General features: G+C 57.4%; 2 protein-coding genes across 5 annotated transcripts; one reads left to right on the top strand and one right to left on the bottom strand.

Moving 5' to 3' along the window:
* Positions 1-1,603: 1,603 nt before the first annotated feature.
* Positions 1,604-13,260, top strand: LTO1 (LTO1 maturation factor of ABCE1). 4 transcript variants are annotated; one of them, XM_079789308.1, is made up of 6 exons: positions 1,604-1,769; positions 3,062-3,167; positions 4,180-4,250; positions 7,562-7,679; positions 7,899-7,976; positions 8,429-8,964. In XM_079789308.1, the coding sequence occupies exons 1-5, from the start codon at positions 1,720-1,722 to the stop codon at positions 7,965-7,967; spliced, it is 414 nt and encodes a 137-aa protein (XP_079645434.1). In that variant the 5' UTR covers positions 1,604-1,719; the 3' UTR covers positions 7,968-7,976; positions 8,429-8,964. The 4 variants fall into 4 exon arrangements, with proteins under 4 accessions (XP_079645434.1, XP_079645433.1, XP_079645432.1 ...); XM_079789307.1 differs by having other exon boundaries at positions 7,899-8,964; XM_079789306.1 differs by lacking the exons at positions 7,562-7,679; positions 7,899-7,976; positions 8,429-8,964 and adding an exon at positions 12,255-13,260.
* Positions 13,261-13,411: 151 nt separating this feature from the next.
* CCND1 (cyclin D1) lies at positions 13,412-24,373 on the bottom strand. The gene is made up of 5 exons (XM_079789311.1): positions 23,986-24,373; positions 22,280-22,495; positions 21,605-21,764; positions 18,154-18,302; positions 13,412-16,426 (listed from the first exon to the last, which is right to left on the bottom strand). The coding sequence occupies exons 1-5, from the start codon at positions 24,181-24,183 to the stop codon at positions 16,262-16,264; spliced, it is 888 nt and encodes a 295-aa protein (XP_079645437.1). The 5' UTR covers positions 24,184-24,373; the 3' UTR covers positions 13,412-16,261.
* Between the last annotated feature and the right edge of the window lie 201 nt (positions 24,374-24,574).

Below are 24,574 nucleotides of genomic sequence, written 5' to 3'. Positions count from 1 at the left end.
TCCTGCGCCATTCTACTCTATTCCACTCATCTGGTTTCTTCTTGAACTAACGTATTACAATATTTTAATTGAAACTTTATGTTTTTTAGATCTGGTATGGTAAGTTCTCCATATCATTCTTTTAAAGAAATCTTATTCTTATCAGTTTATTCATCCAGATGACACTTAGAATTTTGACTCATTTCCCCCAGATCATGTGGAATTTGGGTTGCAATTGTTCCTACCAAGGATCAGGGTGTGGTTGTCGTTTTCTTCACATAGATTCTGCTCAATTATTATTTCTAAGCAATTTATTGTGACTATTGAGAGTGGATTTCCCCACCCTCCATGCCCTGGCTACTACTAATTATTGTTAGAATAACAGAAGCAAGTGATTTTTTCTCTTTTTTTTGCTACTACCAATTCTGAGAATGCCTTAAATGCTTATTTTGGGGTTTCTAGATGGGCCACCACACATACAAATAATGATACTTTGGTGTCTTCTTTCTGATACTTGGGTGGCCTTCTTGCTGCTGTTTCCCGTGTTACTGCCTTGGTGAGGCCTGTAGAGAATGTTCAATGGGCCCGTGAGGAAAGCCTACCTGCTTTAGGCTTATTTTTAATTTTTTTTCTTGAGAGTGCTTCCAGCACCCATGTCTATATTCCACTGATAGTTTGAGGCACCTTTTAAAATATCGTGCTCAGAAAGTCTCTCTCCTGGAAACGACGAATGGGAGAAGTAAAACCAGATACTAATTTTTAAAGTGGGGGGCTGGGGGGAGGATGCCTCCGGCTGCAGTGGGGGCGCCCGCTGCTCTTACACACCTTCCTGTACAACTGGATCTGGACTCTGCACGAATTCTGAATTACTCTGCTTCTGCTTTAAAATCAAGCAACAGCAAGGGGGGGGGGGGGGGAACACAAAAAATCCTATTTCCAGTTTTCAAATAACTTAAAAGTTCAAGAGGGGATGCCAACATTTATGACTGACTGCCTTTCCCAGCGAGTGTGAGGACGGCCAGGCTGCTTCTCAGCCATCTCGCCAGCCAGCCTTGCCTTTCTGGAACCAAGGCCCGCAGACTCTGGGCTACCGCTAACGTGGGCCTGGAGGCCTTTTAGGCTGGGGTCTGAGGTCCAACGTCGTGCTGGACGCTGTCCCCCCGCTGCGAATCGGATCAGTGAGAGGTGGTGGAGGGTGGGAGAAGGTGGGAAGGGTCGGGTCCCGTGACCACCCGGAATTGCCCTTCCTGGAACTTTTCACCCCCAACCCCCCGGGGCAGAGCCTCGCTTTTCCAGTTTCTTCCCAGGTTCTTTCTGGAGCCGCCTAAGTAATTCAGTCCCATCTGCTCGCTTTTGTAAAACCTAAAACACGTGCCACGCCCCCGCCCCGCGGCGAGGTGGCTGCTCCCTGCTGGGGCCTACAAGCCCATTGTGGAGCGGGGGGCGGGGCTGTGGGAGCCGGGGGCGGGGCTGTGGGAGCCGGGGGCGGGGCTGTGGGAGCCGGGGGCGGGGCTTCGTCCCTGCGCAGCGCCGCTTAGCACCGCCCGACGCTGTCCCGGCGCACGCGTTCCGGCTCCGCGCCGGCGCTGCTGGACCCTCTGGCGTGCCGTCCTTTCCCGGCCTGCCCCGCGCAACCGAACCCGGAAGTAGGGCTCGCCTCCTCGGTAGAGGTGCGTCCGTGCCCGGTGGTGGTAGCACGCAGCCCACAGCCCGCGGGCAGGGGCTGGTCCGGCTGCCGCCATGGCCGAGGGTCAGGACCTGTTCGACGCCATCGTGATGGCGGATGACAGGTGGGTCCCCGTCCTGTCGGGTCCGCTCTCAGCTGCTGGGGTGCAGCGGCCGCTCGAGCCTGGTGTCCCGCCGGCGTGGGCCTTGGAGGAACGCTCTGTGGCCCTAGAAGCAGCGGACACGTGTGGGGGCCGAGCTACTGTTGATTCCCCTTTACTTCTCGGCCGCTGGGGCGGGGCGGACCCCACGTGCCCAGCTGCTCCTCCAAACCCGCCTCCGCGCCCGGGGCTGCCCCAGGCATCTGCTCGGTCTGTTGACTGTCTTCCTCCAGGAACGCCCCGTCCTCGGCTGGGACAGACCTCTGCCATCTGGGCACTGCCCCTTTCTCTTGTTTCTACGTGGTAGGACATAAGGCAGCATTCATGGACGTGCTGATAAATGTGTCCCTGACCCTCCAGAACCTCCGGGAGCGCCTGGGGCTGTGACCAGGGGAGCTGTGAATTGCTTTGTGCCTCTCTGAGACAGCAATAGATGTCAATCAGTCGCTGCTGACTTTTATTTGGAGCTTATTGTGAATCCGACACTGACTTGAGTGTTGCAAACCCCCACCCCATTATCTATTTTAGTAGATTCTGTTATTCACCCTGTCTTACAGATGAGGCAGGGTCACTGTCCAGGATCACACAACCAAAACAGGCCAGACCTATATACTCTGCCTCATTAGGGGCTCCTACAAACATCTTTCCTTTATGGTGACTGAAGGTGAAATGGTGCCATTTCTACTGTTGAGCCCTCACAGTCAGAACTGGTATTATACTCTAGGCCCCACATACGTTTTGTGGTGATCTAATGGCATTTTCCTCTGCTAGTCTACTCTGATATGATGGAAAACCCTGTGTATTTCTCAGAGTTCTTGGAAACAATTGGCTGAGTGTATATCTTACAGACTCATAGGACTGTGGCTGCAGACAGCGTCACCTAGGAGGTTTCAAAAAGTAGATTCCTAAGTCGTACCCCTCCAGACTTAGTGACTAGTGGGTCGAGGCTCTTGAATTGGCATCTTTGAAATTTTTCTGCGTGTCTCCGGTGTGCCACCAGGTTTGGGAATCACTAAAGAGGCCATGCTCCTCATTGCAGAAGAGGCCAGTAGGGCTTCAAGAGGTCCAGTGACTTGCCAGAGGACAGACGTAGGAAGGCGTACAGCCGGGATTGGAACCTAACTCTTCTGACTTAAATTCTGTACTTCACCTACTATTCTGTGCGTTGTCTTGCTGGGTCTGGGCAATATGGGAGAGAAGTTTTTCCAGGAAAAATGCTCTCCTGTTTGCTCAAACCCGCTTCTTCTCTGTTGCAGGTTTCGCGGGGAAGGGTATCAGGAAGGCTATGAAGAAGGCAGTGGTTTGGGCATAATTGAAGGAAGACAGCATGGCACAGTATATGGAGCAAAAATTGGGTCTGAGGTAAGTGGCCGTCCCCACGCAGCAGTGAATCCTGCTCATGGACCGTTTAGAGCTTACTTTGATGATCAGTCTGATCAAGCCAGCACTTCAGGCCTCTTACAATGGCCCTGACTAGACCGGATGTTGATGGAGAAATATTCTTAGCACGGAACCGACAGCACATATTGCTGATGGACGTAATGCGTTGTGCGTGTGGCTGGGGAGTGAGAAGAGCAGTCCACAGTCACCTCCGTTGCGGGCAAGGGTCACGGTGCCACCTCGTGTTTTTAGCCTCACTCAAAAAAACTGCTCTGTGTCATGTGGGAACACTGCATTTTCATTTAGGTTGAAACGCCATGATTTTCCTTCTCTTTACCCTTCGTCCTACATTGGCCCTCACTTACAGACATCTGGCCCTGAACGCTAAGTCGAGGCAGTCATGAGCGTGAGATAGGTATCTGCTGCTGCAGAAAGAATTAGCAAGCACAAAACGTATGGACTGAGGTCAGCAGACATTGGTTCTCAGCAGCTTCCGAGGGCCAGCAGGCCAGGAGCAGCTGAGCTGGGTGCTCACGGCTCCGGGTCTCCTGATGACGGTGTCAGACCAGCCAGGGCTCCGTGGGCTGGAAGAGCCACTTGTAAGATGGCTCGCACGGCAGCTGTTCTCGCCTGTGGGCCTGTCTGTGGGTCTGCTGTAATGTCCTCATGACACTTGAGTGAGTGAGTGATCCAAAACAGCAAGGTACAGGTGACGTTGTCTGTGTGTCTAGCCTCAGAAGTCATGTGCGCCCTCTTCCTCCATGTTCTGGTTATACCGGCCACCCTGGTGCAGTCGGAGGGTGTGGGGTCCGTGGCTGCCCCACTGATGACTTGACCTAACTCCCCCTGCCTGATGCTCGACACCTCATTCCAGAATAGCAATACAAGAAGCACCACTGCCCTCCTCCCCGCTCTTGTTTAGAGGGCTTGATCATGAAATCATGTGTAGCTTGTTGTGTATTAATTTTACTCTTAAATATTTGTGAATTCGCAGATCGGGTGCTACCAAGGCTTTGCGTTTGCTTGGAGATACCTCCTGCACAGCTGTGCAACTGAGAAAGACAGGTAAGTTTGAGACTTCTTTCTTTTCCAGTGTATGGACCAAGAGTTCTGGTTCCATAGCTTGCTATGGCCTTGGGCAGCTAACGTCTCAGTCTTCTCATCTGCAAAGTGGAGAAAATAATCAGGCCAAACTTGAATGGTGTTGTGAAATGAATAGGAAATAGCACGGTAATTCTCCTTTATCTGCAGTTTCAGTCATCTGTAGTCTGAAAATATTAAATGGAAAGTCCCAGAAATAAACAACTCATAAGTTTTAAATTGTGCACCGTAGTGAGTGTTGTGACGAAATCGCATGCCGCCCTGCTCTGTTCTACCTGGGCCACAGATGGTCCCTGTGTCCAGCGAATCCACGCTGCAAACACTCCCTGCGGTTAGTCACTTAGTCGCCATCTCGGTGATCAGATCGACTGTCCTGATATCGCAGTGCTTGTGTTCAAGCCCCTCCCCCCCCTTTTTTACTTAATCATGGCCCCAAAGTGCAAGAGTGGTGGTGCTGGCAATTAGGATACGCCATGGAGAAGCCATAAGTGTTTCCTTTAAGTGAAAAGGTGTGTGTGTGGGGGGGAGGCGGGGTGGGGGGAGAAACAATATATGTAGCATTGGGCACTATCCACGGTTTCAGGCATCCACTGGGGGTCTTGGACTGTATCCCCCGAGGGTAAGGGGAGATTATTGTAATAGACAGTCCTGGGCACATTTTCAGTGTCTGATGAACACCGGTTGTTACTACTTCTCAAGAGTTCTCATGTCCCCTGGCTTTTCATGGCGTCATTTAGAGCAGTGGTGGCCTTCGGGTGCCCGGCCAATAAAATAATGTTGAAATTGATTATATCTTCTCCTTCATCTGTACCTGAATGTCTACCCAAGTACCATGGTCACGGTATGACCAGGGCTCGGAAATGCTGGCTTCACCGTCACCGGTTTTTTAACGTAGCCGACCAGATCTGCTAACGAGATGCGTGTTCAGTGTGTTTAGCAGGCGTCTACACTTGGAAGCACTAAGTGCTGTTGGCCGTCACAGGCTTTTTAAACTGTTCTTACTGTGTGGCCCGTAGCATCTGTCTTCATTCTGACGCCTGGCGGCCTCGCCTCGCCTGGGAGGGGCGTGAGGAGAGGGGGCGGCAGAGCAGAGAAGGTGGCATTCCCGTCTCTGTGACTCGTCTTGTTTGAGATACTTTGAGTCTCTGGAGCTTGGGCACCCCTGTGTTCAGATGTAAGAACAGGACGCTTGCAGCTGAGCGGTTGGTCCTAAGTTGCTTGCCCTCTGGCTTGTCTGCTCACCAGCCGCTCCATCTGCTTGGAGAGTTGGAAACTGACCAGGTTCTGGCGCCTTTGCAGGGGTTTTCCCCTGCGGAGTCAGCGGGAGCGCAGGGTGGCTGGCGATCTGGTTGGAACCGTGGCTGGCAGCCTGGGGCACCACTGGGTGGCAGTCACAGCTGAGCTTGGCTCTCCACTCCGATCCATGAAGGGGCGAGGGGAGGTGTGTTCCGGAGTTCTCCATGAGTCTCCCCAGTGCCAGGTCTGCTGGCGGGTGGAGGCATGTTGCCCTGGGGCCCACACCTAGGGCTCCAATCCTTGCCCAGAGCAGGGGTTCCCTGTGCCTAGTCTGTCAGAGAGCAGGAACCGCAGCTTTGGCACCGGCAGGCGGATGCCCGCAGCCCACCTTGCAGCCGCCCCCACCCTGCCAGCAGTGCCTGAGGGTCTCTGATGCACAACCTAGAGGCCTCTATTTCAGCGCCCTGGCCGGCGGAATGGCCGGTGGAACGGCCTGCAGCTTTTGGCTCTTATAGGTCAGTACAATTTTGAAAAAACGATAGAAAGCTGATCGAGGATCTTCTGCTTCTGTGTGTCCCAAATGAGGGTGCTGAGAGAAACACGTGCGTCCGCATCAGCTCTTAGTGAAATTGGGCTCCTTACAGCAGAGGAGCCATGGATGGCCGTACCCCAGACTGAGGACGGTGCTTTGCACCTGGTGGCCGTAGCTTTTCCATAAACTCTGAGCTGCTGCTTTGCCCTATGAGCAGCCTGGTGAAGCCTCACACAGCCCGACACTTGGCCAGGGCTGAGCTGGGGCGGCTGTGAGCGGTCCACGCCCTCCTGGCACACACTGACTCTGCTGGGTGTGCTCGGAGCAGCGTCACTGACCAGGGAGGAATAAGTCGCTGCTTGCAAAGTTGGAAATGGTGCTGTTCTTCATATCACGTTCGAATACGACTGTTTCCCACATGCTGGCCTCTGTGTGCGATCTCCCTGGAAACCGAGTGCTTTGTTGCTTTAATTAACTTGCTCTGACCTTTCACCGCGCTGCACTTTCTCAGAGAGGTGGCCACCATGGTCCTGGTCCAGCGATTTGCTTGGCAGACTCCCTCACGCCTGTATCTAAAGCCAGCAATACAGCAGGCTCTCAGGAGGTCTTGGTTGCTTCGAATTGCTATTGCTTCACCTTCAGGTGAATTCTTTGAATTTCCCATGAATCAGATTCTAGCAGACTCTAGACACGCAGATGATCAGATGTGGTCCAGGGCGGTGCCGTCAGGATCTCTTGTGGCACATTACCCAGGTGTGCACATTCATGACTGTTTTCACCCTTGAACTTCCCCAGGTGGGACCCCGGCCTCCAGGATCTGGTGGAAGCGAGGAGACTAAATTTATTGAGCACCTACTCTGTACTAGGTTCTGCATTTTCCACAGATTATCCGTGGCCTCGAAAGCCGGTAGGGTCACTGCTAACTCCCCGTTTCACCGATGAGGACACTGAGGCTCAGTGGTTAAGTAACTGAGCTCCTTGGAGCAGTCGCTCAGGGCTGCTCTTCCTGCAGAACCACCCGCCGCCCAGAGCTCTGTCTTCCTGGGAATGGGAGCTGGACTCACACACCAGACGCCTTGTCTGCCCTTTGCAGGGAGAGGCTAGCTGGTTCACCCGCCACTGAACTCTGGGAGCGAGTGTCTAGGTCCCGGAAACCGCCCAGGTCCAGAGCAGGCTCCATCGTGCCGGCGCTCTGTCCTGCCTGCTTTTATCTGTTCCCACGTCTCTGACCTGGTTATTGGGGGCTGTCCCAGTCACCCGGCTCCACGCCTGGGATGGAGGCATATCTGTCCGCTCAGTGCACGTGATGTGGAGGCGCGGGAGTGGGCAAGAGCACGTTGCTAGGTAAACAAATATTGTTTAGTGTAATAAGAAAATGAATCATCCAGCTTCTGAACTCGGCCCATTAGCACGCCTGTTACTTTTAAGTGAGTGATGGCCGTAGTTGTTACATAACCTGAGCCCGTGTGTACAAAGGACTAAAAGTCTTTGTCTCTGTGCTTTACAGCAAAAAGATGAAGGTCTTAGAATCCTTGATCAGCATGATTCAGAAGTTCCCTTACGGTGACCCTACTTATGCCAACCTTCACGAAGACTTAGACAGAATTAGAGGGAAATTTAAACAGGTTTGTCCACCGTGTGTTTCTTTGGGGCAGGAGCGGCGCAGGCCCTGGGGGTCACTGGACTGATGGCCTGGGGGCTGTTGGGGCCGACAAGGGGTCGGTGTGGACTTCCGTGAGGGCCCGTGACGGAGACAGAAGTTGCAGCTAGAGGTAGTCATGCTCCAATTGAGAGTCAAAATACACAAGATTATAAAAACCCTCTCTTCTCTTTTGTGTTTTCAGCTTTGTTCATTACTAAATGTTCAGCCGGACTTTAAAATCAGTGCGGAAGGCTCTGGACTTTCATTTTGAGGATGACAGGTGAACAAAGATGAAACACGAGGGCACAGATGTCCATATGCTAAGTGTTCACAACTGTGATGAAAGGAAAACAATGATGGGGCATTCATTGTTCTGGAGGGAGGGCTCCTTCCCCGAGCCTGCCTGTGTCGCCTCGGTGCCCCCACAGCCCACGCAGGCCTGAGCCCCGTCTGCCCTGCAGTCTGAGTGAGGCCCCGGAGTTGGCTGGCCTCACTGGTCCTGCCCGGCGGGCGGGCCCTGCTGCTTCCAGATGCAGCGGGTTCCCCAGCCTGGACGCGGCGCTCAGGAACCGTTTTACAGGAACGAGAGCCTAGGGTTGCCCTGTAGTAAGTGCACGGGAAGTAGTGACCTGTGCGGTGACATTGACTGAACCCTGGGACAGGCCAGCACTTGCCTCCCTGTTGTATTTGATCCCTCTGTAGCCCACCAGGTGGGTCATTCCCATTCTCCAGGGCAGGGAGCGGAGACCTGTGGACCTGGCGGAGAGGAGAGGCCAGCGGGACTTCGGGAGCCGGACGTGCTAGGTGTTCCAGGTCGGGCGGGGCTTTGCAGCATTCAAAGTGGTTACGGGGGAGCGTGTTAAACTGGAGACAAAGCGATGGGCTACGCTGGGTGCACCCTCATGTGCAAGACACTGCGGTCCTCTGGGTAGGAGTCCTCATGTTGGTCTCACGTAGAGGGTATCATGCGCAGGGAGAGGCCCGGGCCAGTCCTCCCTGAGCTGAGTGGGTCTCCACATTTCTCTGTGCTCATGCGTTCCCCCCCCCCCCCCCCACGTGCCCAGGCAGATGGCATGCTGGTTCCCATCTGCTGCTGTTGGAGGGAGAACCTCTGAAAGCAGGGAGTCCGATGAATAACAAGGCGACCCAGTCTTACAGTCCTTCCACAGCGTCCTGTGAACCCTACTCCTGGGCGAGGGGGCCGGGGCTGGGAGTCCCTGCGGCGCTGCCGGGCGTCTTCTTCCCTCACTTTGTGCCCTTGCTGAGTGCTGAGGGGGGCGGGGGGGGGGGGGAGGAGGCAGACCTGCAGTGCTGCCCTGGCTCTGCCTTCTGCTGGTCCTTGGGGCACACACCCCACCAGGGCTCTCCAGGTGGTGGGAGTCAGGGTTTCTGCTGCTTTCCTTGGTGGATTTTGTGTCCTGTTATCTGCTTTTATAATGTATTATTTTTACAATTGGAGAAAAAAATAAACAGTGTATTGTAAAGCAAAAGGCCGTCTGGGACTATTTATAACTCGACATCCAGCCAGTACCCTCCTGGGGTTCTGGGATCTAGGTACAGAGGAAGGCGCTGCGGGTCAGCCCCGTGCAGCGTTCTGTCCACCTGTTTCCTTGGCACATGTAGAAATTGTTACTGGGAAAGAATGGTGCCCATGATGCTCAGGCAAGGGTCAGTTCCCCTTGACCCCAGCCCAGCCGCCTGTCAGCAGTTATTCCTGATCCCTCCTGCCCACACGTCGCTCTTCTCCCTCCCCCTCTCAAGCTCAGCCTGTCCCATCCAGGTGTTAGTGTGAGTGTGGGCAGCCACTTACTCCTCTGTTCCCATCACACAGGGCTGGGCTGCCTCAGTGATCCTCAGGGTCTCCAGACATTGGACTGGACTGTGCCCGCCTAGCTCCTTGGAGAACTAGACCGAGTTTCTAGGAACCTTGTTGCCGGTCAGGGGTAAGCATGCCCCTCTTCTGGCCTCTCATGTCCTGTGATCAATCACACCAGCTCAGTTACTCATTCCCCCGGGTCGCAGGCCAATTCCTCTCTTCATTCATTAAGGACCCGAACGACTGTGGAAATTGGGATGTCCTGGCCTGTTAATCATAGTTTTTGATATCTCTAAATTACAGTGGTGTTCCCAGGGTCATGTTGAGGTCACGTGAAAACTCATAAAGTAGTTGTGCAATGGTCACCTCCTCCAGGAAGCCGTCCCTGCCCTCTTCCCACTCCCTCATTCCCCAGCTCCGCGCAGACAGACACACAGAGGAAAGACGGCCACGAGGACACGGAGGCCATGATCAGAGCAATGAGCTATAAGCCAAGGACTGGGGGACAGGGAGTGCCCACAGCCCCCGGGAGCTGGGAGGGAGCAGGAACCCGACACCTTGATTTCGGACGTTCACCCTGGAGAGAACTGCTGCTGCTTTAAGCCACCCAGTTTGTGGTCATTTGTTAGGGCAGCCCCAGGACACTGACAAGGCCCCCTCTCTGTCTGGGCTGCAGTGTGCGCTGGCGTTGGGTGGAGTCAGACGCAGGCTCTGTGCATTTTCAAGCCCACTCTTGAGGACCATGCCCTTTCTTCCCTGAGGCAGCCAAGGATTGACAGGAGTGCAGGCTCCCCAGACCGCCCTGGCCCCGGACGCAGTTCCCGGCTGTGTGACCCTGGCTCGGTGACTTCGCCTCTCATCTACAACAGGGACCAGAAAGCCAGCACCCTCAGCCCATACTCAGCCTGCTGCCCGTTTGGCAGAGAAGGCTCGCCTGGCCGCAGCCATGCTCATTCGTTTGCCATCGCCTGCGGTGCTTTTGCTCAGCGTCTGAGGGTGGCCAGTCTGCTGACCCTTGACCTGGAAAAGGGGAGAATTACACCTGTGGGAAGGTGGGCTCCCGAGGGCCCACTCACCGGTGTGCCCCCGGCCTGTTGCCTACCCTGGGAGGGTTGTTCCAAGATTTAGGGAGAAACGTTATATTGGACACTTAACACGTGCCTGGTGCCCAGTCTGTGCTCAGTGAACGTGAGCAGTTCTCTTCTCGTGATGGAAGCTGGGACGGCCCGGGCTCCAGTGTGGGGGTCCTGGGGTCAGACCATTGGGCCCTCGGGAGCCTGCGGTGGAGACTCGTCCCAGCTGCCTTAGCTGAGATTGAAAGGGATTCATGGTCGCTGCTGTCTTTGACAGGCTCGGGGCTGACGGCAGCGACAGGGGAGGGCTGCAGAGTTCTCTTCTCCATCCTCCTCACGAGCAGCGGGGACAGTGCCCCCGGATGTGGGCCTCCAGGCCCGAGCCTGGAGCTGCCCGCCCACCGCGCCCTGGCTATTGTGTGCTGGGCCCTGGTGTGGTCAGGGCTGGGGCCAGCGCTGGGACTGTGGGAACGGATTAGAGGCGCAGCTCTGCTTCCCCTCAGTGTAAACCTGATCAAAGGCATTCCTGGGATGACAGAGCCCTGTGTGCTTAGAGGCTGCCCCCCCACGCAGCAGAGCCCGCTGCTGGATGGATGGTCTGTGGGAGGGGTGTGGGGAGCATGGCACTGCAGCCGCCCCCAGGGGCCTCACTCTGTGGTCCCAGCTGTAGCTGCCTGCTCTAGGGCCCCCGCCTCTCCCCTCCGTGGCCCCAGCAAGGAACTGTCTGTCCTTATCTCGTAGCCCCGTAGCCCCGCTGGGTTCTGGGGCCTGCTGGTTCTGCTGGGTCCCTGGAGAGGCCCCTGCCCCCACCTCCTCACAAGGCTGGGTCTATCCTCCCCCTCCCCCCGCCGCCAGCTGGGTCAGGCAGGGCGGTCTCTTTCTCTGACTCACAAAGCATCTGGGTGACCTGTGGGAACACTCGCGCCCCTTCCCTTCGGCTCCCACTTCTCAGTACCCACTGTGTTTGCCAGGCTGGCTTTGGGGGCAGAGAGCATCAGCAGGACGCCTGTCCTGAGGCTCACACCCAGGGCACCGTGGTGGGGTCTGGCAGGAGCCTGGAGGGGGCGGAAACAGTTAGGCTAGGGGAGATGGAGGAGGGGGCGAGAGGGGGAGTAAGGGGGGAGAAGGGCCAGGTGTCAGGACCTTGGATGGAGCCAGAGGAGCCTCCAGGAGGGTTTAGCAGAGGGCAGCATGGCCACCTGAGGCAGGGAGCTGGGTTGGGAGGCCGGGCAGGCCCAGGTGAGGGCAGTGGGCTGCAGCAGGGGCAGTGAAGTCCCTAACAGTTCAGTTTCTATTTTCGCCATAGGCACGGGCCTTCACTGCCATCTCTGAGTGTGCGCGGGCACCCGAGGGGCTGTGGGTGGCTTGAGACGTCAGCCCAAGGCATCACCCAGAAGAAGAGCCTTCTAGACACCTCCCATGGGGGCTTCCCAGAGGAGCCAGGGCTATGGGGGACACGGGACCCCCCCTTGCTCAGCCCAGACCTCTGTGCTTTTAGTTGTGCAGCCCGTCGGGGACTATGTCCGGTTCATGCCTCTGCCTTCCACTCTGTCCACCAGGCAGCCCTCACACACCATCTGCACAGGGACACTGAATGCCACATGCGTCGCAGCCCAGCCCCAGGCATTCCCCGACACAGGGCGCTCTCCCTCTCTCTCTCTCTCTCCAGGTTCTTGCTGGGACTCAACACTCAGACTGTTGCCCCTCCCCCAGGACTGCTCCTCAACATGACCTGGGCCCTGGTGGTGTCGCAGCCACTGCTCAGCCCCCTGTACACATGTGGAGGCCACAGATGTCCCTGGGCCCCCTGCATCGGCATGCCTAGCAGGTCCCGGGCTGAGCCGCCACGATGGCGTGGACCCGGACCTGGCCTTCAAGGCGCCTTCTCCGGATTTGACTGTCCCTTGGCCTCCTGCCTCATGGGATCCCCTTTGGAGCACCCTGGAGGTTCCTGAGGCAGCCTCGCCTCATGTCCCATCCCCCCTGGTACGGACAGGGCAGCAATTCCAGCCCTCCACCCACCTCCTCCCAGAAGCCCCAGTGCCCTGCCAGCCTCGTGGGTGCCCCCTGGGAGCCCCGGAGGAGAGCCCTCCTGGGCAGGGCACAAAGGCCGCAGTGAGTTGACAAGTAGTGACATCCTTGACAGGTAACCTGGGCCAGAGCACTCACTGAATTATCTGACAGCCCAGGGGCAAGGACACACAGGGGACCCCCCCCCCCCCCCCCCCAGGCCTGCTGACACCTGCCCAGGGCGCCGAAACCCAGGTAGCTGCCACGGGTGTCCACCAGGCCTCCCCATCGACAGTCCGTGTGAACGGCCACCAGAACGCAGCCTGGACACATGCTGTGCTCTCTGGGAGCCTGGGGCCTCAGGACCATGACTCAAAGAGCAAGCAGCCATTTGCTCCAGGGCAGGGTAACAAAGACTGCACCTGTTTATCCTCCCATCTGCAAACAGCCTGGGAGGGCGAACTGCGGGCTCACCAGGCAGTCACATCGCCCGGCCAGAAGCAATCGCTTCCCTAAAGTCTTCTCGGGGCCCAAGTGCACCCCCTTTCCCCCCCGTGCTGTGAGAGCTTCACCCATTCCTGGACCACTGGCGACAGCTGGCAACGTCAGAGACGTTTCTGGTCGTCACAACTGGGGAGGTGCCATCATCGGTGGGTAGAGGTGAAGGATGCGGCTACACACTCCACAGTGCTCAGGACAGCCCCCCACAACGGAGGACCTGGCATCCTGCCTGCCTGCCACCCCCAGCCCAGGAACCCTCGGCGCCAGGCTCTGTGCCCCCGGCGCCCCGCCTGCCCCAGGAAACAGGCACCACGCTGGGGTTTTTACTAACTTTATTTCTAGACTTTTCATGTTTGTCTTGTTTTCCGCTGGAAACGTGCTGGTTACATGTCCATGCTGGGAAACGCCGCCACGTGCAACCAAAAACCACACACAGACCAAGTGCCCACCCGCCAGACCCTCACAGACTTGATGGCCACAGGACAGACTCCGCGGTGCTCCTGACCTGCCGCCAGGACAGACCGGTTTGGTTCAGAAACAGAGGCTGCAGCCAGAAGAGTTGAGGTAAGCGGAAGCGGGGATCCTGCGGAGCGGGGCCTCGTAGCTCACGGCCATCCCTTTGGGTAGGGCCACCTAGGGTGCACATTCTTTTGGTTCGGCAGCATGCCAGGCAACGCGGGCACACAGCACCACGGGCTGGCTTCGGCGAGATCCGCAGCCTCTTTAGTTAGCATCGCGCGGCCCTGAACTTAACAGAGAGCACGGGGACATGACAGCTTCCACAGCCCGGACACAGCGACTCGGAGGCCGGGACCCGTCCAGGGCACAGCACCGCCGCGGCACACAAGACATACTTGTTACAATAATAATAATAATGCAAGTTTCATAGCTATATGCAAACAACACAGCCATAAAAGCTACTAGGATGGTCAATGCTAGGGCAGATGGAGAGTCCAGCACGACGGGCACAGGCAAGGACGTGGACACGGACACTGGCTGGTCCTCAGACGCCGGGTGGCTGCCCGCACGCCACCCGGCGCCCGTCCCCACCAGGCCCGTCGGGGATCTCGTCCGAGTGTCTGCTTGCCGAAGCAGGAGGCCGCGGGCCAGACGGGGTCCTGACCGCTGGTCTACACATGGCTAAGTGAAGCATGAGGTATCGTGGAACGGGAACCTTTTTGGAATAGAGCAGTAATCACATTACATCAAAATTGATCACATAAAAAAAAGAAAAACTACAAAAAAAAAAAGGCATCCGTAATACATTTTTCTATGAGAAAATTAAAACTCGAACATGGCAGTAAATGACATCGTAAAACAGAAAAACTGATCCTCCGATAGCAGCAAAACAATGTGAGAGATACGAAGAGGCGTGGTGAGTCTGTTTCCGAACACGCTGGGAAGTCATCGATAGCAGCGAATAAGAAATGGGGTGCGCAGCCTGTCCCTCCGTGGTCCCGCCGGCCTCCCCTCCCGCACTTCCTCCCTCACATCCTCTCCCAGCAGCAGGCTGGGCGCTCTCGCCTCCTCCCTCAACACTCACCACTTAGTAATTACTCAAAGGTCCATAGCCAAGATGTGCATTGTCTACGGGTTGCTAACGTTTCTTTAAAGGAGGGGTGGGCGCGAGACTGTGCTGAAACAGCTCGATTCAGGGACCCTAACTCTCCTGTACCTGATGCCTCTCAGATTGGCTCAAGCTGGGGAACACCAAACAGGCCGGATCAACGTTTTTGTTGTTTTTTTTTCCTGGGGAATTTCCCCCTTCTCCTGTAAAAGGACCTAACTTCTCTAAGCGGTATCAAGCCCGCCCCTGAAAGGCAGCAGGCTGTGTGTTTGAATCAAGAGGAGAGTGCATTACTCGAGAAATCATACTGGCCTTACGAACATCCTCTGCAATAAATATTCCTTTTAGCCTTAACTATAAATTATATATTTTTAGTGTTTAAAAACCTTCCTAACCCTTAAACTACACGTCCTTTAGGTAAACCTTTAAGGCTCCTACTTTCGAACACCAGTTGGCACCAAAGGATTCCTAAACTTGAACCTCTCTACGGGGAAAGGAACGTCATATATCCTGGCAACGGGAGAACGCACACTTTCTCCTTGACTGGAACCTCGCCTTCCACAACACCCCCTTGCGAACACCGTGGTGACTTGCACGGGCCTTGTGATCCTGTCTGCGCACGCGCGCGTGGATATCCCAACCATTCCACTGGGAACCACCCCCCTTCTCCACCCACGAACAAGAGACCTTCCCTAGAACTGCCGGACCCAAAGTGCTTTGAAATGGAATGGGTTTAGAACATTGAGAAGGAGACAAACAAGCGAGCTGTGGGTTTCACCTGGATCTGAGCAGGCTGCAGGCCTGGTGGCCGACAGCGTCTCCTCAACAGTTAACTACAAAAATACGAGGATTAAAAAAATAGAATCTGTGACGCTGCTATTTCGGCTTCTCTTTTAAGAGCGTACGCGCTGGCCGGTGCCCGACACCTGCTCAGGTGGCCGGTCCACGGGAAGAAAGAGGATTAGCACTCGGTGATGCTCAACTACACTATTCTACCCGACAGGTTACATCAGCCGTGGACAAGGTGAAGAGGTTACACGCCTACCTACGAAATAAACACGCACCAATGACTTATAAAGTGACTACATGCATGAGCAAGCGAGATACAGGATGCCTACAACCGCCTTAAAGCCGTGCTCCTCAGGAAAGCACAAGAATACATTTTTTCTATCTAAAATCCCTCCTCTACTTTAAAAATGGTTTGTTGAATTTTTTTAGAACATTTTTATGCTTTAAACACATCAATCAAATCTAAGCCCCCCTGTAGACTCGCTCCTTGTGTTAAAACCTACCCTTACAACGCAGACACAAACAGTCCTACGAAACTAGTCGATTATGGGCCAGAAAGTCCTCTATTTCTGTAGCACAACCCTCCTGCCCACTAGAGCTTGGGGTTATGCAACTACTTTTTCTGAAAATTTTTTTTTAAAGACAGTTTTGGGTACTTTTTTTTTTCTCTTGCTTAAGTCAGAGATAGAAAGGAGAAAGAGCAAAGGAAAAAACAACAGAAGAAGGAAGTTTTCCCTTCTGGCGTGGCCATCCGGGAGGGGCGCATCCAGCAGGGGAGCCCCCAGGGCGGCCCTCCCTCCGCCAGCCCCTCAAATGTCCACATCGCGCACGTCGGTGGGTGTGCAGGCCAGGTCCACCTCCTCCTCTTCCTCCTCCTCCTCTTCCACGGCCTTGGGGTCCAGGCTCTGCTGGGCCTGGCGCAGGCTGGACTCCAGCAGGGCTTCGATCTGCTCCTGGCAGGCCCGGAGGCAGTCCTAGGGGGCAGGGGGCAGGGGGACAGGGCCTCAGAAGGAGGCCCACGGGGAGGGCCCATCCCCCAAACACCGTGACCCGGATGGTGATTTAGCATAGCAGTGAGGCTGACCTAAAGTTGCCACCCAGCCCCCCCTCCCCCCCCCGCCCCAGACCCGAGAGCTGGTCCCCCAAACCCCAGGACAGACCCGCAGGGGCCTGTGTCCAGCAGCTGCCAGCCTGAGGAGCCCACACGCCAGCTGGGCAGTGATGGCCCCACTCAGGACCGAGGACCACAGGGCTGCTGGCCATCGTCTGTGAACGGCGATGCGCCTGTCCTGCGCCCCTCCCCTCCCCCGCCTGTCCCTGTGTCCCCAGCAGCAGGGCCCGGCCTCTCGCTGGAATCCCTCTGCTGGGCTCTGGTCTCTGGCCCCGCAGTTCCCACCGGCCCCGCCACTGTCCTTGGTGAACCCAGCTGTTCCATCCAGGGCAGGGAGGCCCCCTGAGCCCTGCTTTTGGGACTTAACCTCTGCTGTCAGCCCCACGGTGAACCCCAGCCTTCTGTGGTGAATGGCCGTTAAAGGCACTGAGCCGTGCATGACTGCGAATGACTGTTGGGTGGCCTGGGACCCTTTATAGTGTTCGGCCTGCATCCTGGATGAGGCACTGGCCTTGTGTAGTGCCCACCGGACCTCAGCCCCGACCTGTGATGAGCTGACTTTGGTCCCTGAGGTCCAGCTTTGGAGAAAGGCAGACGACCCAGGTGGGCTTCCCCCCCCCACCCCCAGGGGTTGAGCAATGTCTGTCACTGGGTAACCAGACGGACACATTTCAGCCTCAACTGACACATTTCGCCCACCCCCTATTGGTTAGTGGCATTTCTAGTGAGCATGCTCCCCCCCCCCCCCCCGGCTACTGGAGAGTGAAGTGAGCGTGAGCGCCAAGAGGCAGAGGGGAGTCCGCCTCTATAGACAAGGACGCGTCCTCTGGGGACAGCCTAGTGCCACTGGCCAGCGGACAGGCAGGTGTCTGTCTCACACCCTTCCTTCCCTTCCCTGAGTGGTGCAGGTGAGGTGGCACCCGGCTGGGGCCACAGAGCCTCCCCAATGCTCCAGGGCGGGCCACCAGAAGGCATCCCAAGCCAGACCTGGGCCGGGGTCAAGGCGGTCACTCACTCCCACCAAACCACTCTGGTCTAATTTGGTAAATGCCATAAACCCTTGCCATTGTTATTTTAATTCTTTAAGGAAAGCAATAAAGCGGGAATAAAACAATGGCTTTTTAAAGACAACACCGCCGCCTCTGGCTCTGACTGCAGCAGCAGCTCCCGGAGGGCCCAGGGTCACGACCTCAGACCTCACAGGAGCCCTTTCACGGCAGCGGTTTATTGGCATCCACACTGGCCCGACAAAGCTCGCCTGGGCCACTGCACACCCATGAGGGTGCGCGCCACTGCCGGCCGCCCCTCTTCCCGGGGCCTCAGTGGCTCCCGAGGGCCTGTCTGCAAGTCCTGGGAGATGCTTCTTCCAAAGGAGTCCCCGGGAGAGGGGGGTGAAGCTGGCACTGTCGGCCTGAGACTGGTCCTGTGCCCCCCCCCCCCCCCCCCGCGCCCGTCATCTTCGGGGGCCTCGGCACTAGTCAAAGCATTCCCCTTGAGCGAACTGTGGCTGCAGCACCCCAGCACTGGGCATCTCCTCCCCGAGACCAGCAGGCCCGCCCCTGCCCGCAGGAGGGGCGCCCGATCACTTACTGGGTCACACTTGATCACTTTGGAGAGGAATCGCGTGAGGCGGTGATAGGACAGGAAGCTGTTGGAGCTTCCCAGGTGCAGGCCTTGCGCTGCGGCCACCACGCTCCCGGCGGCCACCATGGAGGGCGGGTTGGAAATGAACTTCACGTCTGCAGCAGAGGGAGAGGCAAGGGGCCGTGAGTGGGGACACTGCAGGATCCCTGTGATCTGTGCCCTTGTCAGGGCGTGTCCCAGCACACAGCTGCCTGGGCGTTCACTGAGGCACCTGGCTGAGGAAGTGCGGGAGTCCCTGCAACCCAGCTCCTTCCCCGCCCGGGCACAGACAAGGCCCTGGGCCTCCGGAGGTGCCTAAGGCGGGAGCTGGTGCCCTTCACTCACTAACGAAGCCCTGAAGCAGCCCTGGTCAGTCCCACCGTCTGAAACAAACAGCAAAGGCCTGGTCAGGGCACTCTGACAGCGAACATTCCCATCTCGTCCTTTCAGCGTGAGCCTTTTGAACACATAGCCCATTTACACAAGTGAAAGATGACAAAACCCACCAGGGAGCAGAGGTGTCGCCTCTAAGCAACTGCACGGGCACAGGGACGGAGACCTGCCATCCTCCAGAACAGTGGTTCCCAGTGTAGGGCACACGCCCCACAAGGGCAATTTGAGAGTGAGTTATTCACAGTGAATCTTTTGCCTTTCTTATGGTTCCAGGGGCCTCATGTACAGTATATAAATATATATTGACATATTTATGCATTTCAGTTCTCTATTATATGTTTTGAGACTTTATTTGCTACTTTTTCATGTCACTTCATATTATTATTATTATTTTTAACAATTTCTTCCTCAGTACTTCAACTGTCCTTTTATTTCTCTTCATGGATGCCATGTTCTTTGGAAGCTTGTTTAGACCAAGTGAATGGCCTTTTAGGCCTCCTCCACATGAAGAGGAGTTCACTTTTTGAATAATAATTATATGTCACGGAGGAGAGGGGCATCAGGATTTTAGAGATGCTTAGGTGGGGCATGGCCAAAAAAGGTTGGGAACCACTGCTCTAGGGTCTTCACCTGCACTGGCTGAGCCTCTCCCCGATCCAGGGGTGCCTCCTCTCCCCCTGCCAACCCTCAAACTTCCACCTGCGAGGCCAAACCCAGGCACAGCCAGCACCCTAAATCAGTGCTTGTCCCCACTTCATCTTCCCCCGGAGTCAGCTTGTTCCCTCCCCAAACTGTAGGGAAACTCTCCACTGGGCAGGGTGGCCACCCCTCCCCCCGCCCCCGCTCAGGCCAGGCCCACGCCCTCCTCCCTGAGCCCCTAGAGGCTGGGTCTAGCACAGAGGAGGGAGTGAGTGAGGGCACCTAAGTAGCACCAGCTATGGCCATGGCTGCCTTCTTGTCACACCTGAATTATTGGTGGAGAGGGGGGACTGATTTCAGCATCTCAATGGGGGAGTTGGGGGCTGAGCCTGGAGCGGGTGCTGGGTGTGGCATCTTCGCCATCCAGCCCTAGCTGGATTGGCTCAGTGGATAGAGCATCGGCCCACGGACTGAGGGGTCCCAGATCGATTCCGGTCAAGGGCATGTACCGTGGTTGCAGGTTCCACGGCCCTGGTCAGAGTGCGTGTAGGAGGCAACCAATCGAGGTGTCTCTTTCACACCGATGTTTCTCTGTCTCTCCTCCTCCCTTCCACTCTCTCTAAAAATCAATGGAAAAATATCCTCGGGTGAAGATTAACCAAAAAGGAAAAAAAAAAGGAAAGGCTCCAGTGTACATGCATGTACACGTTTGGAAGAGCCAGGCGGTAGCGTGTGCACACGTGCAGGGACTCAGGAAGCCCGGTCTCCGGGTGTAGGGAGAGCAGAGCCCCCGCCCCCACCCCCATGGCACCTTTCAGTGGGGCCCTTGCTCACGCCCACCTCACATAACCTGTTTGTTTTTTAGCTCAATGACGTCACTCCCATCTGAGAGGCCCCTCTGTGACCAAGGGCACGACTGCATCTCGGTCACCCCCAAACTGCGGGGGCACAGTCAGGACCAGGGCCTGAGCATCTTCCGAGGGGGCCTGGCTGGTTGCTGCTCCTCTGGGGCCCCGCCCTGGAGTTAATGTTTGCAACAACCTGGGTCACCGCAGGTCTCTGAGCAGAAGGCCGGGGTGCCTGCTGGGCTCCGCGTGGGCAGCTTGGGAGCTGGGCCAAAGCCAGTTTGCAGCCTGTGTGCCAGTTTGCTTCCCTCACTGCCAGCACCCACAGGCCACACCCCCCGCTGTCCGGGGATCTCGGGAGCGGGGGAGCTCCAGGCTGCCCCAGCTACCCTGGGAGGGAGGGTGTGCAAGAACCACGCCTTGTATGATCTCCAGGAAACTTGCTATTTTTCCAAACAACTTTCAGCTCCATAAAAGGCTGTCTGGGAGTCTCTGGAGGCCCCTCCCAGAGGCTCCCCACCCCTGCCCAAGGGCCAGAGCTGGAGCCCCTGGGGAAGGGGCGCCCCAGTCCGGGCCATCCAGGCCAGCAGTGTCCTTGGCTTCTCCTCCTGGGCCCCCACGCCTCACTTGGAAGGACTCGGAGCGGGGTGTGAGACCTGCAGAATCTTCCCAACTCTTGCCTAACCCAGAAATACCAGCCACCAGAGCACCCAGACATCAGGAGGGTGCAAGGAGTTGCCAGGCTGGGGGCTCTGCCTCTTGGGGGTGGGGAAGACACCAGAGGTCAGCCTCCCCCTCTGATAAAGTGTAGCCCTTAGGTTGCTCAGCGTAAGTCCCAGAGAGATGTGACATCTGGAACGGGATGGGGCCTGCGTCCTACAGTCAGGGTCTCCAGGGAGAACAGGAAGCAGTCACAGGGGGTCAGGATCGGGGCTGGGGGAAGCTGGAGACAACACTGTGTGTGTGTGTGTCCCCACCCCCTGTTTTGAAAGGCTGGCTGCCGCCGGGATCTGGGGCCAGGGCAGTGCCAGGGGAGGGAACGTTGCCCCCTGCCGTCAACCACAGCAGCAGGCTGCTCCTAAGCTCCTCCCAGGGCTCAGCTGAGGCGCCCCTAATAGGGCCTCAGGGAGGGCCAAGCTGGCTGCCCAGAGCACGTGGTGCAGGCGCTGGCGGCCTGGGCTCCCCACCCCTGTAGGCGCCCCTGGCAGGTGGCCCAACTTGGGAGAGGCCAGAAGGGGGCCCCAAAGCGCAGATTCCTTGAGGACATAGGAAAGGACTGGAGAGAGGTGGGGAGAGGCAGGCCGGGGGGAGCAGAAACCAAGGCAGCTGGACACAGGCAGACCAGCCACCCAACCCCAGGAGGACACCCCGCCCGCCCCAGGCAGGCTCAACTACAGGCCGAGCCCTCTGCTCAACAGCACAGGGGAAGAGGAGCACTTCTGAGAACAGAAGGGGCCTGGTGGGGAAACTGAGGCAGATGGCAAGAAGCCCGCCAGGAGCACCCAGGGAGATCAGGCCAGCCAACCAGCCAGCCGCCCTACCTGTGGCACAGAGGGCGACAAATGTCTGCGCGTGTTTGCGGATGATCTGCTTGTTGACCTCGGCCACCGGCATTTTGGAGAGGAAGTGTTCAATGAAATCGTGGGGGGTCATGGCCGCCAGGTTCCACTTGAGCTTGTTCACTAGCAGCAGCTCCATTTGCTGTGGAAATGAGTGACCAAACATGAAAAGTGCAGGGGAACTCCGGGGAGGTGGGGGGGGGAGCGAGTGGGACCGGGGTCTGGAGAGAAGTGATGGCGATCTGGGGATCCAGGTAATGGGGGACAACATGCAATCCCAGATCAAAAAAGCGAATGTGACGCGTGAAAGGACTCATGCTCATTATTCAGATGACAGTTCACACGTGGCGACAAAAGAGATCTCAAAGAGATCTCCCGCACCAGGAACGCACACAAGACCTTGTCCTTAGCGCGCGCTGCCCATGCCGTGGACGCTAGAGGGCGCGCACCGCCCATTTTTCGGCCGCGCTAGGGATTCAGCCGCGTTGGGAGGCGAAGCAAAAGTGAGGTGGGGCGGCGGGAATGGGGGGGCGCGGGGTTCCGCTCGCCTCTCGGAAGGGGCTCGCTCCTCGGAAGGGACCCGGGTAGCAGGGTCTCCCGTCCTCCACCCACCCCGGGGTCCTGTGGCTAACGGGGTGTCGGGTGGCAGTGGGTTACCAGCAGCTCGTCGGGCTGGATGGAGTTGTCAGTGTAGATGCACAACTTCTCCGCCGTCAGGGGGATGGTCTCCTTCATCTTCGAGGCCACGAACATGCAGGTGGCCCCCAGCAGCTGCAGGCGGCCCTTTTTCACGGGCTCCAGCGACAGAAAGCGGTCCAGGTAGTTCATCGCCAGCGGGAAGACCTCTTCCTCGCACTTCTGCTCCTCGCAGACCTGCTGGGGCACCGGGTCCGTGACTGCCGCCGCCAGGGCCCCCTTTGCGGGACCCCGCGCCCCCCACCCAGCTCGTGGGTTTCCGAGCGCACGGAGGGTCGGGGAGGGGGCGGCAGACGCTTCTGTTGATGCGCTACCTCCCCCGAGTGTCCCCAATACCCACCCACTGAATGAAACTGAAAGGGAAAGTCCCCAGAAGCCTGGCTCGGCGGGAGCGGGCACGGCTGGGCGGCGTGCGCCGTGTGCCGGCTGCCGGCCCTGGGGACCCTGGTCCGGGTGGGTGCTAGGGGCCCCGCCTGGGCCAGGGTCGCATCAAATGGGGTGTGGGGCCGGGGGGCTGGGCGCCACGCTCGCAGCGCCTGCGAGACACAAAGGTGGCGTCCCAGGCTGCCGCGCCGCATTTCCCCAGACGTCATCTTTTCAAAAAATATTTAAAAATATAAAAAAAATACCTGGGTACATAAAAAAAACCTGAAAATGACCGCCGGGCGGCCCTCTACCCGAGCCGGGGGTCGGGAGCTCGTTATAGGCTCCGGGGAGATCCCCAGGAATTGAAAATCAGGCACCCCCCCTCCCTGGGCGCGGGCACCGTTTCTCTCTCGCAAGGGCACCACGCCGCACTTTCAAAAAAAATTATTTAAAAATACTTGTGGGTTCCTCAGGCGCCCACTGAAAGTCTGAAAATGTGACCCGAGCCTCTGGCTCGCTCCAGACAGATCACCCAAGCGGAGACCCCAGCAGACGAGGGTCAATCCTCAGAGTCTTGGGGGCCACGCGACCTTGCAGCCCGGTGTGCTCGCTGGCCCAGGCTGGCCGTGCAGGGCACCCCGGGACTTGCTGCTTGAACAAAGAGCCCCCCCTTCCCGAGTGGGGTCCCCCCCACAATACCCGCGCTCGGTCCCCGCACCCCTCCCACCAGTTTTTCGCAACCGCACGGCCCCTAGCCGCGGCTCCAGCGCCTCGCCGGCTGTCCCCTCCCCCACCCTGCCCCCAATTATTAATAAACTTTAGCTTTGCAATAAAAGAACAAAGATGGCGCATAATACTGGCACGAGCGGCCCTTGCATACGTGTCCAAGAATATTAATTTAAAAATCAAATATGTGCCCCCTCCCCATGAAGCTGGTGGCTCCGCGGCTGGGAGAGGAGGCGCAGCGGGGCTCGCTCGCAGGCGGGGGCCACAAAGGGCGCCCAGCCTTGCCCGCCCGTACCCTCTAGCCAACTGGGGTGCGCCTGGCACTGGCTTTCCCCCTGGGACCCCTCGCCGGCTGCTCCCCTCCCCCCAGGAAAGGGTATTTCTAACATCCCCACTCCTTCCTAGTTAAAAAAACAACCCACAAACATCTATATATTTTGAAAATATGATTCCTAGCAGCAGCCCCGGCAAACTTCAAAGTTAGAGTGGGAGAAGAGGGAAGATGAGTGGCAAAGAAATGTGAGTTTGGGCAACAAGCTGCAGGCGTCTTAAGAGAGCCGCCCCAGGCCCCGCACCTCCAGCATCCAGGTGGCCACGATCTTCCGCATGGACGGCAGGATCTCCTTCTGCACGCACTTGAAGTAGGACACAGAGGGCGCGCAGGTCTCCTCTGCCTTGAGCATGGCCCGGAGCACCCGGTCGTTGAGGAGGTTGGCATCGGGGTACGCCCGGCGGATGGTCTCCACCTCGCAGCACAGGAGCTGGTGTGCCATGGCTGGGGCTCTCCTGGGTGGCCTGGGGCGGGAGGTGGGTCGAGGGATCGGTCCGCGCTCGGCTCTGGCTTCCGCGCCCCGCGCTCCTTGGAGCTCTGCCGCCCTTTGCCGGAGCGCGCGGATGCTGCTGCTCGCTGCTACTGCGCCGACAGCCCTCTGGAGGCTCCAGGACTTTGCAACTTTCAACAAAACTCCCCTATAGTCGGTGTGACGTTACTGTTGTTCAGAGATCAAAGCCGCGCAGAGAATGGGAGAGGGGGCGGGGGCGGGCTCAGGGGGAGGGGGCGCGGGCTCGGGCTCGGGCGCGGAGCGCCGGGGAGCGGCGAGGGGCTGAGTCCCGCAGCCGAGTGGCCCCCGAAGCCCGGTTTTCATAGAAATGCAAATCGCCCCG

Source organism: Cnephaeus nilssonii (genome assembly GCF_951640355.1).
Source record: "Cnephaeus nilssonii genome assembly, chromosome: 13".
Classification (NCBI taxonomy): Eukaryota; Metazoa; Chordata; class Mammalia; order Chiroptera; family Vespertilionidae; genus Cnephaeus; species Cnephaeus nilssonii.
This window is presented reverse-complemented; position numbering and strand designations above follow the sequence as displayed.

Excerpts from the sequence above, each read along its gene's own strand:
- LTO1 (XM_079789306.1), top strand. The coding sequence starts at position 1,720 with ATGGCCGAGGGTCAGGACCTGTTCGACGCCATCGTGATGGCGGATGAC. Across the intron at positions 1,770-3,061 it reads ATCGTGATGGCGGATGACAG|GTTTCGCGGGGAAGGGTATC; the intron begins GTGGGTCCCCGT and ends TCTCTGTTGCAG. Across the intron at positions 3,168-4,179 it reads GAGCAAAAATTGGGTCTGAG|ATCGGGTGCTACCAAGGCTT; the intron begins GTAAGTGGCCGT and ends GTGAATTCGCAG.
- CCND1 (XM_079789311.1), bottom strand. The coding sequence starts at position 24,183 with ATGGCACACCAGCTCCTGTGCTGCGAGGTGGAGACCATCCGCCGGGCG. Across the intron at positions 22,496-23,985 it reads TGGCCACCTGGATGCTGGAG|GTCTGCGAGGAGCAGAAGTG; the intron begins GTGCGGGGCCTG and ends GTGCCCCAGCAG. Across the intron at positions 18,303-21,604 it reads TGTCGCCCTCTGTGCCACAG|ACGTGAAGTTCATTTCCAAC; the intron begins GTAGGGCGGCTG and ends CCTCTGCTGCAG.